The sequence below is a fragment of the Neopelma chrysocephalum genome, unplaced genomic scaffold, assembly GCF_003984885.1.
Source record: "Neopelma chrysocephalum unplaced genomic scaffold, ASM398488v2 Primary Assembly neopelma1_44, whole genome shotgun sequence".
NCBI classification, from domain to species: domain Eukaryota; kingdom Metazoa; phylum Chordata; class Aves; order Passeriformes; family Pipridae; genus Neopelma; species Neopelma chrysocephalum.
The window spans coordinates 20,545,185-20,559,328 of NW_020897703.1; the positions used below are offsets into that span (position 1 = coordinate 20,545,185).

The 14,144-nt window shown below is 45.2% G+C and overlaps 1 protein-coding gene across 16 annotated transcripts in view; it reads left to right on the forward strand.

Moving 5' to 3' along the window:
- BIN1 (bridging integrator 1) overlaps positions 1 to 14,144 on the forward strand; it is a 99,453-nt gene that overhangs the window by 60,220 nt on the left and 25,089 nt on the right. For 8 of the 16 annotated variants that reach the window (XM_027678922.1, XM_027678910.1, XM_027678915.1 and 5 more), the window contains 3 exons: positions 3,161 to 3,246; positions 4,603 to 4,678; positions 6,668 to 6,750. In XM_027678922.1, coding sequence (XP_027534723.1) covers positions 3,161 to 3,246; positions 4,603 to 4,678; positions 6,668 to 6,750 — 245 coding nt within the window. Of the gene's footprint in view, positions 1 to 3,160; positions 3,247 to 4,602; positions 4,679 to 6,667; positions 6,751 to 9,440; positions 9,492 to 14,144 lie in introns of all 16 variants that reach the window. The other 8 variants (XM_027678909.1, XM_027678914.1, XM_027678911.1 and 5 more) reach the window with 2 other exon arrangements.

Below are 14,144 nucleotides of genomic sequence, written 5' to 3' on the forward strand. Positions count from 1 at the left end.
CCTCTATGCTACAATGGGGTCAGTGAGATCTGTTATTTCTACTATGAAGCAAAGTCCCTCCCTCCAGTGTGCATACCACTGGCTCTTTAGGCCTTTAGCAGATACTAACAAAAACAATAGTGTTTTTTTTTTGTGAAGTCTCCTGGGGGAGTTGCTATTGCATGCTCCCACTTACAAATTTTACTGACTATGCTTTTTGAAACAAAGGTGAAAATGGCTTAGAACAGCAAATTCTTGCATTTTGACTAAGCTCCATTGACATGCTGAATCTAAAAAGCAACATCCTTGGTGCTGCAATGATAACAGAAAAATATCTCTGTCTGTGGAGAAAGTCAGTAAGTTGAGTCCTGGGCCATGCTACCCTTCTGAGAGCTGAGTCTGGCTGAGACTTGTGGGGCTGGGGAGGCTCCCAGCTTTCCTCCTTAATCCTGCCTCGTGGGTATCTAAACTGTTTACTGAGCAGTGCTTAATTACCACAGTTCACAGCATAGTCTCTGAAGAGGAATGGTCACCAGATTGCCTGAAAGCACCAGGCTGGACATAGCCAGACATTCATGAGAGCTGACATGCATGGTAATAAGAGAAACAGTGTGGAATAATTCCTCCACCACCGTCCATCACAACTGAACTGGTGGTGCTTGGCACTCTGAGCCTTGGCTAGGTGGAAGGTCAGGAAAGCATTTGTGTTGTCCAGCTTCTGCTCAAACCTTCTCCCTTTCAGGCAGGGAGAGGAGAGAAAGATTTTCTGAGATTGTATTTTGTGGACCTGGGCATTGTCTCATTCTGGCCTCTGTTTTCCATCAGGTTGGCAAGGGTGGCAGCTGAAACAGAAAGTGCACGGCTATGGTAGCAACGGGCTCTGCTCTGAAACCTGTGTCTGCCTTTCCCCACCTTACTGCATGAGCCGGCTTGTCCTCTAGCAGGTCTTGTGACCAGGTTGTCTCTGCCTCTGGCTCTAGTTGGAAGCAGTGAGGGCTGTCAGGTGCCAGGACTCCTGCTTCCAAGCAAAGTAAATCCCACTGGTGAGAAAATCCCTGGACTAACAAAGGACTGAAGAATTAATTCAATGCTAGACCTGGGAATAAGAGCAGTAGCTGAGCCACAGGCACTGGATGGATCCCTAAATCCTGCAACTACTCTAGAGTGAACGTTGCCTGTTGCTGATTTTGCCTTTGCCTTGGGATGCCACAGTATTCACGCATTGCTTTCTAGGTTCTTTGACCTTATAAACAGGTAAACGAGAGAGGGAAAGAATGTTATTACTATTCACCATATCTGTAAAACTAACAGCATTCAATGGTGCCTCATCTCCCAGCTACCACATCTCCTGGGTTGATTCTGGTTCCATTATAGTTTGGAAATTAGAATAAGGTAAAGCCAAAGGGATGGAGTGGGTTTTTTATTTCCTTTAAAATGGTTACATTAGAAGTATTCATTCATAGAGGTATTTTAAGGCAGAATGAGTCTTTGTGATCATTGTTTCTGATTCAGCGTAAACTGTGTCTCTGTTTAAAAGGTTTTTTGGTGGTTTTGTGCAAACTCTTGAAATGTTAAGTTTTTCAGTGAGTGTAGCAGCGAAACAGGGGTTTCTGGGTGGAAGCATCATGACCCCTTCTCCCCCTTTCTGTTCCTCACAAAGTCTACTTAACTTTTGAATACTTACCAGTTTTGTCTTTCTCTGGGGTAAACTTTCTCCTGTGATCTTGAGTACAAAGCCTTAGCCTTTCCTTGGGCAGCAATGAGCAATCCGCTTACAATTGAAGCTAGATGGAAAGTAGGAGCTTCTGTGGCTTGCTCATAAGTCAGGAGAGAAATAGAATGTGTAAGAATCCTACACAATTCTGTGAGGAAGAGGATTCTGAACTGCAAATTATTTTTAAGTCCATTTGCCCATCAATCCTATTGTTGTGTGTACATGTCACTAAGGAGCAGTAAGCTGGATTTCTTTAATTAAGCTGGCACAAAGAAGATAAAACTTGATTTCTAGAAGGGGTAGAAATCTGACTAGATCTGACTCTCTCATAGGGAGATCCAGTTCCTGTGGCTTATGAGCTCTTTTCAGAGGCCAATGGTGTTGTGACATTCCTGCTGTTGTCGCATGTATCGGCACTCATGCTGACCTTCCTGATAAGTTGTGTTGTCAAGTTGCTCATGCAGGGAGTTTTCCATCCTGTAACCTACTGCACAGGGTTGTGGGAAAATGCTATGCTGTTGTAGATTACAGAATAAAAACATTTTATTTAGAAAACTTTGAGTTTTAAGTCAGGGCACTGAAAAGAGGAAGAAATTACCTGGGACAAATGTAGGAAGGGGAATGTGCTTGTTGTTGGTGTCTGCTGTCAGCAACAAACCAGGATCATCCTTTTTGTCACTGAAACCTGACAGAATTCATCCATCAGTGTTGGGACCTGTTAGTGCCTAGGTCCAATGAACAGATCAAATTTAGACTCTCAACTGCAAGAAAGAGGTCCTGTACAAGGCATATTGCTTTTGGTGTTGGTGGCTGACAGCCAGCCAGGGATTGCGCTTGTGTGAGACCACTGAAACCAAGACCTACTGCTCAAGCCCTGCAGCCTGGCCTCCTGCTGGCACAACTCATGCTTTGCATACTCTTCCTTGCTTCTTCAGTCATCTTTGTGGGAGAGTTGTATCAGCCAAGGGTGCTCCCTTCCTCAGAAGAGACGGGGCTTTGGCATGATGTTAGCTGAGCATAAAGAGTCCACATGAGGGAAGATTCTTCTCTAATGCCATTTGGAATGGATTTCAACTCTTTCTGAGACCTGGCAAGGGACAGAGGCCCCTATTACCTTCATCTATATCCAAGCTGGAGGGTGAACTGCTTGACCAACTCCGTTCAGTTTTTGAAGCTAGGAAAATTTATAGAACTTAAAACACATTAGTTGTTGTTTGAATTACTTTCTGAGTATACAAATGGGGAAAGCCATTGAGAGAAAGCCTGAGAGTAACACATTGATGTTGAAGGGGCATCAGTTCACCTATGATGCAACCCTAGTTCCTGGGAGACTCACTTGGGATTCTGATTACCTCATGCCAGAATTTTGCCTGGTCTCCCAAAGAAGTCAAAAGAGTCACAGTTGTCTCAGCCTTGCAGGGTACTTGTCTGTACTGGAGCTGACAATCTCCCATCTCTGTTATTAAGGCTGAAGAAGAGTTAGTAAAGGCTCAGAAGGTGTTTGAAGAGATGAATGTTGATCTGCAGGAGGAACTGCCTTCACTATGGAATAGGTGAGTGCTGGAAGTTTTCCCAAGGGCTTGTTGGAAGGAAGCGAATAGCCAAGCTCTTGGTCTGGACTGGGTGTGTGCTCTTCTTTTCTGGATCATCTTAGTCTGTCCTAGGATTTTCCCCCCAGCCAGATTCACCCTGTGCTTTTTGGGCTTTGCTTCTTGATTTTCCTGAAAAATACAGTTTTACCACAGAGAGAAACTGTGTTTCTCTGCTTGTCCAATTAATCCTTTTGCCCTACTAACTCTGCCCAACTTTACTGGAAGACTTGAGAGACTGTGGATTTGCCATACCAGTGGCTGTGGTGATGAAAAGGGAGGTGAAAGAAAAAGACTGACATTTAGCTTGAAGGATGACCTGTAGGGCAGCAGAGGCTGATTTATGGGGAGGACACAGTGGAAAGCAGTCAAAATCTTCCTAGAAGTGTCCCAGTTTCTTAATTTTGAATGTAGCAGTCATGTCTGGGTTGGCAATGCTGGTCTGTGGGGAATGGAGAGTGGGTGGCAGCAGGGTGGGAAAGTGAAGTGCTGATCTCTGCCTTCACTCCCCTTTCTGTCCAGCCCGGGGTAGGTGTCCTTGCTCAAAGCAGCCTGCAGGCCTGACTGAGGAAGGAGCTGGGAGGGATACAGGCATTTGGGTGTTTCCGTGTGCAGAACCATGATGCTGCTGGCCTTGGTGACCATCTCGCTCCTGCTGTTGTTCCTTCAGCTGAGTGCTGGTAGAGCACTCTGTTGGCTGCTGGCAGGCTGGCTAGAGGCAAGTGGGTGACAGGCAGCTGCTGAGATTTTAAGGTGCCACAGGTTGTTCACAGGCTCCTGCTATCCAGCTGATCCTTCTGCTTCCCTATTGCTTTCTGTGTCTATCGTGCTTTCGTACTCTTCCTGCCTCTGAAGCAAACAGTTCATGCTTTTTTGCTTCCCTTGTTGCTGAGGGACTTCAGGAGGAATTAATATCTGTCATCCTGCTAATTCCTCCAGCTCTCCCAACACCCTGTCTGCATCACAGCCTCCATCCTTTTTCCATCTTCCTATTCTGGCACCTTTTTTTTTCCCCCTTCTTTCATATTTTTATTTTCTTTCCTCCCTGCGCTGCACCTCCCTCTCCCTTTAGCCAGCACAAATTCAGATCCTATCTCTGGTCTCCTTCTCCCCTTGGACATGTTTGCCCTGTACCTAGCCTTTGTTCCATCACTCCCTTCACACTCCCCTGCCACCCTTCTCTTCCCACATGTACCAGACCTGACAGAGTTCAATTTAAATGGGAATGGTGGGTAGAATATAGCAGAAGGGACAGAATTGAAAAGTGTGGGGAGAGCATTGTGTCCATTAAGTTTTTCTGTCTTGTTTTTCATTTGGCAGTCGTGTTGGTTTCTATGTCAACACATTCCAGAGTATAGCAGGCCTAGAAGAGAACTTCCATAAAGAAATGAGCAAGGTAAGGCAACTAACAGCTTATCCTACTTATCCTCTCTTCACTGCTAGTAAAAAAACAACAACCACCACCACCACCAAAAAAAGAACCCAAAAAACAAAACAAAAAAACCAACCAAAAAACTGTCAGGAAAAAACAGCCCTGAGTCAGAGAAAAATATAAACTCTTAGTTTTTTATTTTGGACAAAGGCTGTCTGACATAGTAATGTAAAGGGATGGAGCACAGGGAAGAGACTGCAGGGCCATGTAGCAGTGGGGAGTTAGTGTCACTTGACAGCACTCGTTTGCAGATCCACAGAGGAAAGGGAAGCCATTCTCAGATCTATCTCTTGCTACGTTTTTTCGTTTGTCTCCATTATGTATCTGTAACCTATAACCTGGGCACATTCATATTTTCCTCCTCCTCTGCTGCCTGGTAGCAAGTTGCTGTGTACCCTCATCCAGCCTAGCTGTGGGGTTGAAAACAGCAGGGAATCTGCCAGTCTGCAAGTTGGCTAAAGACTTGAGACCTGCCTCACTCCAGTCCCTCAAGAAGGCGCTTCCCTGCAGTACCTCTCTGCTTTGGTTTCTTTCCTGCCCTGTGACCCAAAAGAAGGCATTTGAGTACTTAGCATGGCCCTTATATGGGCTACCAATTTGTCACGAGTTGGGAATCACAGCAGTAAGCAGTGTTGTAAGCTGGTGGTGGCAAGCTGGATCCTGGTGCTCTGTGCCAGTACCCAGAGGAGACCTCCAGACCAGTCTGTGGGAAAGTCCTTCATTGCCAGTATAATTTACAAATATCTTCTTGTTCTTTCAATTAAAAGCTAGAGAAGTTTCCTGAATTCCTTAGGTCTGTATGCTGCTTCCAGGAGTTGCACGCCCTCTGTAAATGTTGCACTAATCTTGAGGAGGGACTGAGAGCCCAGCTGGAAAACCCTTATATTCCCTCCACTCCCCAATGTCATCCTGACAACAAGGCAGCTGCTAAGCAACAGGAAACATTATAGTCCTTCAATTCCCAACAGTCAGGGGCTTTCTAACTTGGTGTAATGCATCAGTTTTGAGCCCTGCTGACATTTTATGGGGTCTTGTCCAATTAATAGCCTGCTTTTCTCCACTGAGGGATGAACTAACTGTTAAGAATAGGGAGGGTTGTTATAATTATCAGTTTGTTACTGTTAACTTAGATTCAACAAAACATGGGAAAGATGCTTGTTAGACAGGAATGGTCTTCTTGTATGATGTCAAGATTTTTCTTTCTTGAGGAGTTTTGTATGAGAGCAGAGCTTTTGCTTTGTTCCATAAAAACCATCTGTTTCTTATTACTGCTACAACATCCAATTAACTGCTGGTGTTGCCTGCAAAATGCCTCTGACACTGATTGCATGGGATCCCTCCTCCTACCAGTGTTAAATCTGGTGTCTCATCTTATTTATGGATTGGCTGTTTCAGAGTAGGAGTGTCTGAAGTGACTGTTGCAGCCTTTGGTGCCAGGGAGCGTTTAACCCCTAATTTCTGATAAACCTAGATGGCCCAGGCAGACTGTGAAGTTAAAGCTTGTTGATTGGAAGTCTAGTTGCCTTTGACTCCACAGCTGAAATGGCCATAGCTTTGATAAACAGGTCTGAGGAACAGCTTTTGGCTACAAATCCAGAGTGAAGCTTCAGTTCTAGCACACAGACCCTTAGATAAACACTCACCCTGCTTCTGCAGTGGCACCTGGCAGCACACCAGCAGGGCCAGGTGATAGAGAAGCTAAGGGGTTGATCTGTAAGGGAGACAGCATTCCCATGAGGAACCAGCATCTCTTCAACAGTTCAATAGCATTTCATACCCCATAGAGAAGTGGAAACAGATTTAGGGCTGTTCTCTCTTGGGATAGCTGAGTATGTGTGCATATCTGGGCACAAGCCTGTGTTTGGTCAGTCTGTGCAGGCCAGCCCAGACTCTCTTCTGGCACTTGTGCTCTTTTCTCATTCTTTTTCTTTCTTTTGTTTTTGTATTTTGCAGTTGAACCAAAATCTTCATGATGTCCTGCTGGGTCTAGACAAGCAGTACTCAGGCAATGCCTTCCCTGTTAAAGCACAGCCCAGGTCAGTAACTGTGGGTAGTGTCTTTCCCTCAGCAGGGGAGGAGGGACAGGGATGTCTCTGCCTAGTGACGTTGAAACCTCCATGTTGTCAGTTGGAAGTGATTTGGTTACCTGCCAGTGCACTCCTGAGACTTCCTAGAACGTGTCCAAGATTGCATTTGGCGCTGGCTGACACAATGCAATACCTCTTACCTTTCTAGGTTAGCATCTGGAGGTCTAAACTTTCACTAGGTGCTGATATGTAGGCAACTGATTCTCAGCTCTGCTCTTTTAAAGTAATTCCATGCACTGACATGTGCTACTGAGCTGCCCTTCCTTCTGGGTCCAATTGCCCAGCACCTGTCCTGTTCTTTCCCTCAAAAGCTTCCACTATGTACCTACAGCTTGAGCACCAAGAGCCTATTTAGTTTCCCAGCCTCCTCTTTGGCCCTCCAAACTTGGAATCACCATTTTGCCAAAGCCTTATGCCCATCCTGTATACCCAGATGAAGTGGATTTCCTTTTCTGTGTGTTGAGGAAGGAGTTACAGCCTCACTAATGTGAGGCCTCCTGACCTCAGAGAACTTTCAGTCTGTGTGTATGCAACGAGTGAGTGTCCTCTGGGCCTTTAGTTTTCTTTCCTCAGCTGGATCCTATCCAGTATGGTTAAGTGCAAGTCTGCACATTCTCTAGCACTGAAAAGGGAGGGAGAGGTTGGACTCTGGATTAGGCTGACTGGCTCTCATCCAAGTGTGTGAGTGATGAAATAGTGTTGGGCTCTGGCTTCCAGCTGCTGCTAATCCCACGTGCTGGGCAATCAGGAGCACAGCCCAAGTCCTCAATTGGTGTATTGATGGAGGGAGGAGGTGAAGTCAGCATGAAGTAAGGGCAAGCTGTGGTCTGAGTGCATTGATTCAGAAGGGGTAGATCAGCTGTTGAGACCTCTGTGCTCCCTTGTCGCTCCTCCCAGTTTAACCTGTTGCAGTCATGCAGAGATGACTTGTGTGCCTTCTTCCTCCAGTGTGTGTGGTGTTTGCCAGCTCTAAAGAATGAGGAAGTTTGAGTTGAATTTGGCCCCTGAATTTTGGATTGCTGACACCAGATTTCAGAGATGCTAATAGAAGTGCTACTTGTGAAAATGATGTCTTCTTCCCAAGTTAGCGTGGGGTGTCTGTTGATCACCCCAACTCAACCAGACTGAAACCTTGTGTGGAGGCTGTGGTGCCCATCCTCTTGGTGCTGTGGGCTGCATTATCTCTGTTAGTAACATCCTCCAGGGCCCTTGGAGGAGGATGAGGTAACAGGACAGATAAAGGCTATAGCTATTGCTTTCTCCAGCTCCTTCCTCCTCCTTTCTTTCTTCCTTGACAAACTAATTGCAGGCTGCAATGACAGTCTGGCCCAGAGATGTTCATTGCTGTTGTGGCATGAAGTTTCTGGCCCAAAAGAGCTTTCAATGAACAAATTACCTGTTCTCACAATTCCTGCCCCCACAAACTGCTGGCTTCATCTGGAACTGTAATGGGTGTCTCAGCTGCAGTTCTGTGCTCTTTGTCTGACTATGAGACCACATGGCCCTAAAAGCCAAAACTGAGAGCACGCACAGAGGTCCCTGTGTGGGGAGCAATCTGAGTGCTGCAGCTTCATCTTGCTGCATCTTGGCTGAGATACCAGACCTGCCCCAGAGCAACTCTCTTCCTCCTGAGCGCAGTGGAGCAGGGTGTTGTAGGAGGATGTAGCAAAGGTTTGCCAAGGTAGTAAATATGTTTTGCAGTGACCAGGAAATGCTGTGAGGCACTTCTGTCTCTGCTGCACATCTGGCCTCTCATTGTGGCACAAGGCTGGAGTGAAAGTGTGTGGGAGGAAATAGCTTATTGTGGTCTGCAACAGGAGCAGATGCTTCCCTAACCCTTTTCTACTGGGAAAAGGATTGGAGATTGATACAATGGCAGGAAATGAATGAGGAGGTGTGAGAAGAGAGACAATTATCTGTACATATCATTATGACATTTGTGAGAGGCCTTAACAGAAATATTGCTGTGGTTGATGAATCTGATGCTGACAGTGTAGCACAGTAGCACAGAGCAGCTGGTGTATTTCTAGGAACCTCAGGCGCGGGTTTGGGATTTGTTTCTGAAAGAGTTTGAACATTCAGGGCTCAGATGCCTAGAAGAGCTAGGAGATCAATAGCATTATACTAGTATGTTTGGACAAACTGGAAGAAGACGTGGTAGGAAAGCTGATGATTAAGTTCCATGTACAAGACTGTGCAGATCACATAAGTAAAGGAAAATAGGGAGCTTGTTTCTTTTGCAGCTATATTCACAGTGGAAAGTGAGCAGCTGTGAAAAAAAGGACTTTTACAGGACTCTGGTGGTATATACAGTTTCTTTTTTCTTCTCCATGTGCACCATGGCCCCATGTTCCAAAGTGCAGGGAAAATTCTAGTTTGTTTACATGTATATAGATCTTTCACAGGCATGAAAACCCTTCTCCTGCTTTCTCCAAACCAGGCCATAGATTTCTAGGAATGAAGGGAAGTGTGTGTGTGTGTGCGCGCGCGCACGTGTGTATGTGTGTGAGAGAGAGAAGGAGATCCTGTTATCTTAATTACAATGAGTTTTGTGGCACCACATAAATGGGTGCATGGAAACTTCCTGGTTTAACTGTGCCATCCTGTAACTGAAGTGATTTGCGTGCCATCCTCAACAGAAAGAAAACTAAACTGTTCGCCAGGCTGAGGAAAAAGATGAGCAGGTACCGGTATGGAGAGCAGCATTTCGATACGTGTTTGATTTAGTTCCTAAAACTGGAGAGGCTGTTGCTGGACTCTAACAGCCTGGCACGTGTTAACCCTGTGGTGGGAGAGGGATTCTTTGCATGATATGATGTGTTCATGGCCTGCTGGGTCCTGCTGAGATCTCTGTGTCTGGATAATCCCATTAACTGCTTGTTTGCCTGATTTGAATCCTTGCTTCTTTTCCTATCTAAGAAGGCAGTGTGAAAACTCAGGCATTGTCTGTCCAGTTGGTTTTGTGTGATGGAAAATGCAGTGCTGTGTTTTCCATGGGATATATGATCAATTTTAGGTTTTTAACACTTCTAGCTTTAACTAGTGGGTTTGGCCATTTGAACAAGTCTGAAATGCTGTATTCTCATTTCCTGCCTGGCCAGGGAGGACCAATAAACAGGTCTTTCACACTCAGAAGTCCTGTCCTATCTACCTGTTGCAGTTGGAAGGATGATGAGGTGGGAGAACGACACTTGCAGCTTTGCTCCTTACTTGCTCTTTTCTTGAGGATCCTCACTGTCTTGCTCTATCCATTTAAAATTTTGTGCAGAGCTGAAGGAAAAGGAAGTCTGTTGTCTTGTATAAAGACTAATGCCTGCATCTTGCCTTTCAAGACAATGATGGCATTGATTAACTGGATTACTACAATGCCGAGAGTTACCATAGGTTGAGGACTGACAAAAACATGCTCTGGAGCAAAGTGGGAATTGCTGCATAATTCCTCTAATTTTCATTTATTTTTACTCATTGTCTTGGTACTCCCTCCATGGGGCTCCTATAGGAAGAAAAAAAATTGAATTATCAAGATGGTGTCCTGCAAGCAATAAAAGCAAGTACTGGTGGATTGGTATCCTTGCTTTTCTGATTCTGGCTTCCTGCTGCCTAGGGCAAGTCCTACCCTTTGTCTCTGCCATGCATCCTTTGTGAAGTGGGAGACTAGAGAGTGGAGAATGGTAATTGGACGGGGAAGCTGATTCTTAGTACTTACATCTCAAATGAAAAGTAGTGAAGCAATGTCTTGTGTTGTTACTATTCTGAGGTTTTCTACTGTAGGAAAAGGAGGATTCACTGGATGTCTGTCTCTGGCCTTGGTTGGGCTGGTGTTGTACCTGTACCAGGCAGGAAGTCTAATATTTCCAGTCACTAAGAACGGATGGATGCTACAGCAGAAGGAGAGCTGATAAATCTCACCTCGATGAGCTCTAGCCACAATGTCCTCCTGCTCTGCCTTCATAAAATCCAACTGGCCCAGCAGTTAAGGTGCCTGACCTGGGCTGTGCTGGGGATTTCTGCTTTTAGAGCAGCTGCTGGAGTCACAGAGAAATGTGCAATCCCTGGTGCAGGGAAGAAGGGTCTGGGGCTTGGTCAGTCTTTTATCTGCAGAAAGAATGTACATTTGTGTCATCATAGGTTTGGGTATGTAGGTGCTCTATTTTTTTTTTTTTAAATAATTCTTCAGTATGCTTTGGTGGTAAAAAATGAATTACTTTTGGCTAAAAGGCCCTGTGTGAGACTTAGCTGAGATGCCAACCTTTTTTTCTTTTTAATCTGAGAACTTGGCAGGAGGTAACTGGTCTGTTTTTGCCATATTGGAAAGTAGATTTCATCCTCTAATGTATGCTTGTTACAAGTGCCTGGGAATCCCATCTGCAGATGTTACCCTGCTCTTCCAGAGCAAATGAAGCAGCCCCATGAAGGGTCTGGGAGCTAAGCAGCACTAAAACAGGCTGGGGGATTTTTACTTTCCTTTCAGCTGGAGTAACTGCATTGACCCTGTTCCTAGCTCTCTATTTGCAGAAGAAAGTTGACACCCCCTTCCCTTCCTCACCTGATATTCCTGGATTTGGCATCACTTTCCAATTGCTCATGGGAAGGAAAAAGACAGAGCAGTGACCTTGTTGTTTTGGCTTGCTTTTACTGTGTTACTCATGTTTGGTCAGTGGGTACAGTCCCCCACACTCTTGCTTTTTCCTGTGTTTCCTGGAGCAAACAGTTAGTTGGAGACAGGACTTTGCTCTGTGTGGGCTGTGTGTGCTCCCTGAGGACATGTGAAGGACAGAGGATCCTGGTGACTGTCTCTCAGCGCTGGTTGCACTGGCTAAATTCATGCAACAAGTGCAGGAATGAAGGTGCCGCTCGAGGGGCTGAAAAAGGCTCAGCCAAAATTAGCACTGGCATTTTCCTAGGGGGATTGGCCAGCACATCAAACAAGCTGTAAATAGTAGTGACTTAGTGAAGTCTTTAGTGTGAGGCCCTCACAGCCCAGTTTCTTCCCCTCATCCTACAAGGGCTGACTCACATGGGAGCCTTTTACCAATATATCTCCAAATTAAGTAATTGCCAGGCACCAGAAATAAGACACTACAAAGCTGTTTCATGGCCTTTAGAAAATAAGACTAAACTTCTTTCTCACTGGGAGAAATGGCCTTTTCAAATCTCTAGAAGGAAAAGCTTACCCTTGTCTTGGTAGGCCAGCTGATAGCTAGTAGTCCCAGTATTCCCAGTGTAGTCTGGGCATTTGAGAAGTCTTGGCAGTCTAGGTGTAGATCACTCTGTCCCCCATCTTCTCCAAAGTGCTTTCAGCTCTGGGGAAGGTAACATGGTTCTTCCCCCCCACCCCCAGCATCAGAGGACGTTTTCTGTCATTTCCTGCTGTTTCCTGGTTGCTCCTATTTAGATCAGGACTTCCTTACCTTCACCCTCCAACCATTACTCTTTTGAATCTGTAGCACAACCTTGTAAATTTTGCAGAATCTGTCACACAACCCACTGTATTGAAATGATTTCTGGGAACCTTTGAGGAAGGACACTGTAGACATTTCCAGTCAGACCAAAGAGCTGCAAGGGTTGGCGTACATGTTCTTTAGTCTCTCCTCTTCTCTTTTTCCTTTTCATTTCCCTCTTTTTCCCTTGGTGTGTGTGCCCCTGGTTGAGAGCTGCTGACAGAGAACGTCATTGGGTTTGTTGCATCATGTTGGTGTGCTGCTGGCATCAGTGTCATCAGAAGTGTCCGACCTGCATGTGGACCTGAGAACAAGTGCTTTATGGGGAAATGTGCGTGTGGGATGTGGATATGGGGAGAAAGTGGGGGGAATGGGTGAGGGCGAAGTGAATGGGGAGCTTGAAAGCTGGAATGCTGACCAGGGTGAGATGCTTGCTTGGAAGGGGAGGTTTGTTGAAATGCCTTGCTATCCCTTCTTCCTTTTGCTATCCCCCACTTGTAAACAAATCTTTAGGAATGAGGCCATCATGCATGTTGGCCAATGACCACCATAACTTAGGCGTCCAAGTGAGTGGATGTACATGTCTGAAGCTCTGGGCCCTCTTGGGACAGAGCAAAGAAATAAATGACTTGATGTCCCTTCAGAATCCGGTCTGCATTGCTCTAGTTCTGGCCCTATGCCAGGATTTATTGTATCAAGTTGTAGGAAAGGATATTTTTTTTCAGCCTCTCCCAAGGCCTTCAACTTCACAGAAGTATGACTTTATAAGTGGAGGCAAATATCATATCCTGTAGATGAGGTTGCACAGCCTTTTTGCAATATGCTGTGATAATCTGTTTTCAGCTGTGTATAGTTTTACCAAACTGTAACCACTTCTGCTGAAATATCCCACAGCAGTGTGTGTACTTCTGTATGACTTGAGATATATTGATTAGTTGATTTTGTGGGAGCTGAATTTCAGCCAAGATGATTCAGCTGTTCCTGAGAATTTGGTTGTTACCTTCATCCCTGTTGAAATTCTCTGGTAACCAACATTTTATTAAATTTTCATGATTCTGTACTTGACACCCAGCCAAGGCACCCCTCTAGGGAAAGGCGTGTGCCTCTTGCCATTCCTTTGAAAAATCTGCCCAAATCTCTCCAAGCTATGAACCAACAAATGCTGTTGGCGTAGCTTCTTGCAGCTTAATTTCCTGAAGAATCCCTCTGAGTGTCAGAAACAGTCCTGGAATAAAGACCAACTGGGGAGACTTTTCATAATAGAGAAATATCTATTAGCAGCTGGAACCTCACTGTTTCTTTGCTGTCTGGAGTGATCTGTGAAACCTCTGTCTAGGTTGCCTCTCTTCTAGCTTACCCAGTTTGTACCACATAGAGGTAAATGATATTCTATGGTTGCAGCCTTATTCAGGTATTATGAATCTATTAGTCATAACCCAAGCAAGTGTCAGTAGACCACCACACAGAAAAAATTCTAATCTGTAGAACTTAAATGAAAAGCAAAGAACTCCTTTCCCCATCTACTTTCCCCAGTGTTAAAGTCTATGACTTAATATCAGGCACGTAGGTTAGAATCTAGCAAAATCAGTATGCTTGGTTGTTTTGTTTTTAGTTTTGTTGTGTCTGAGGCAAGTATATCTATTCTGTAGGAATTTAGTGAGTAGCTAAAGTGAGTGCTGCAGAATAATGCTGCTACAGTGTGGTGGACTGCAAGTGACTCAGCAAAGATGCTTCTCAGAAGCTTGTTGAGGCTTTAAATATCTTCATCATGTGTCTGGACAGTGAAGCAAAGAGATAATGGAGCCCACTGATCTGGTCTGGTTAGCAAAACTCCTCCTAGGCCTGGCTCAGACTTCTCTTTCTTTCTCTCTCCCTATCTCTCCCTTTCTCTCTCCACTTCCT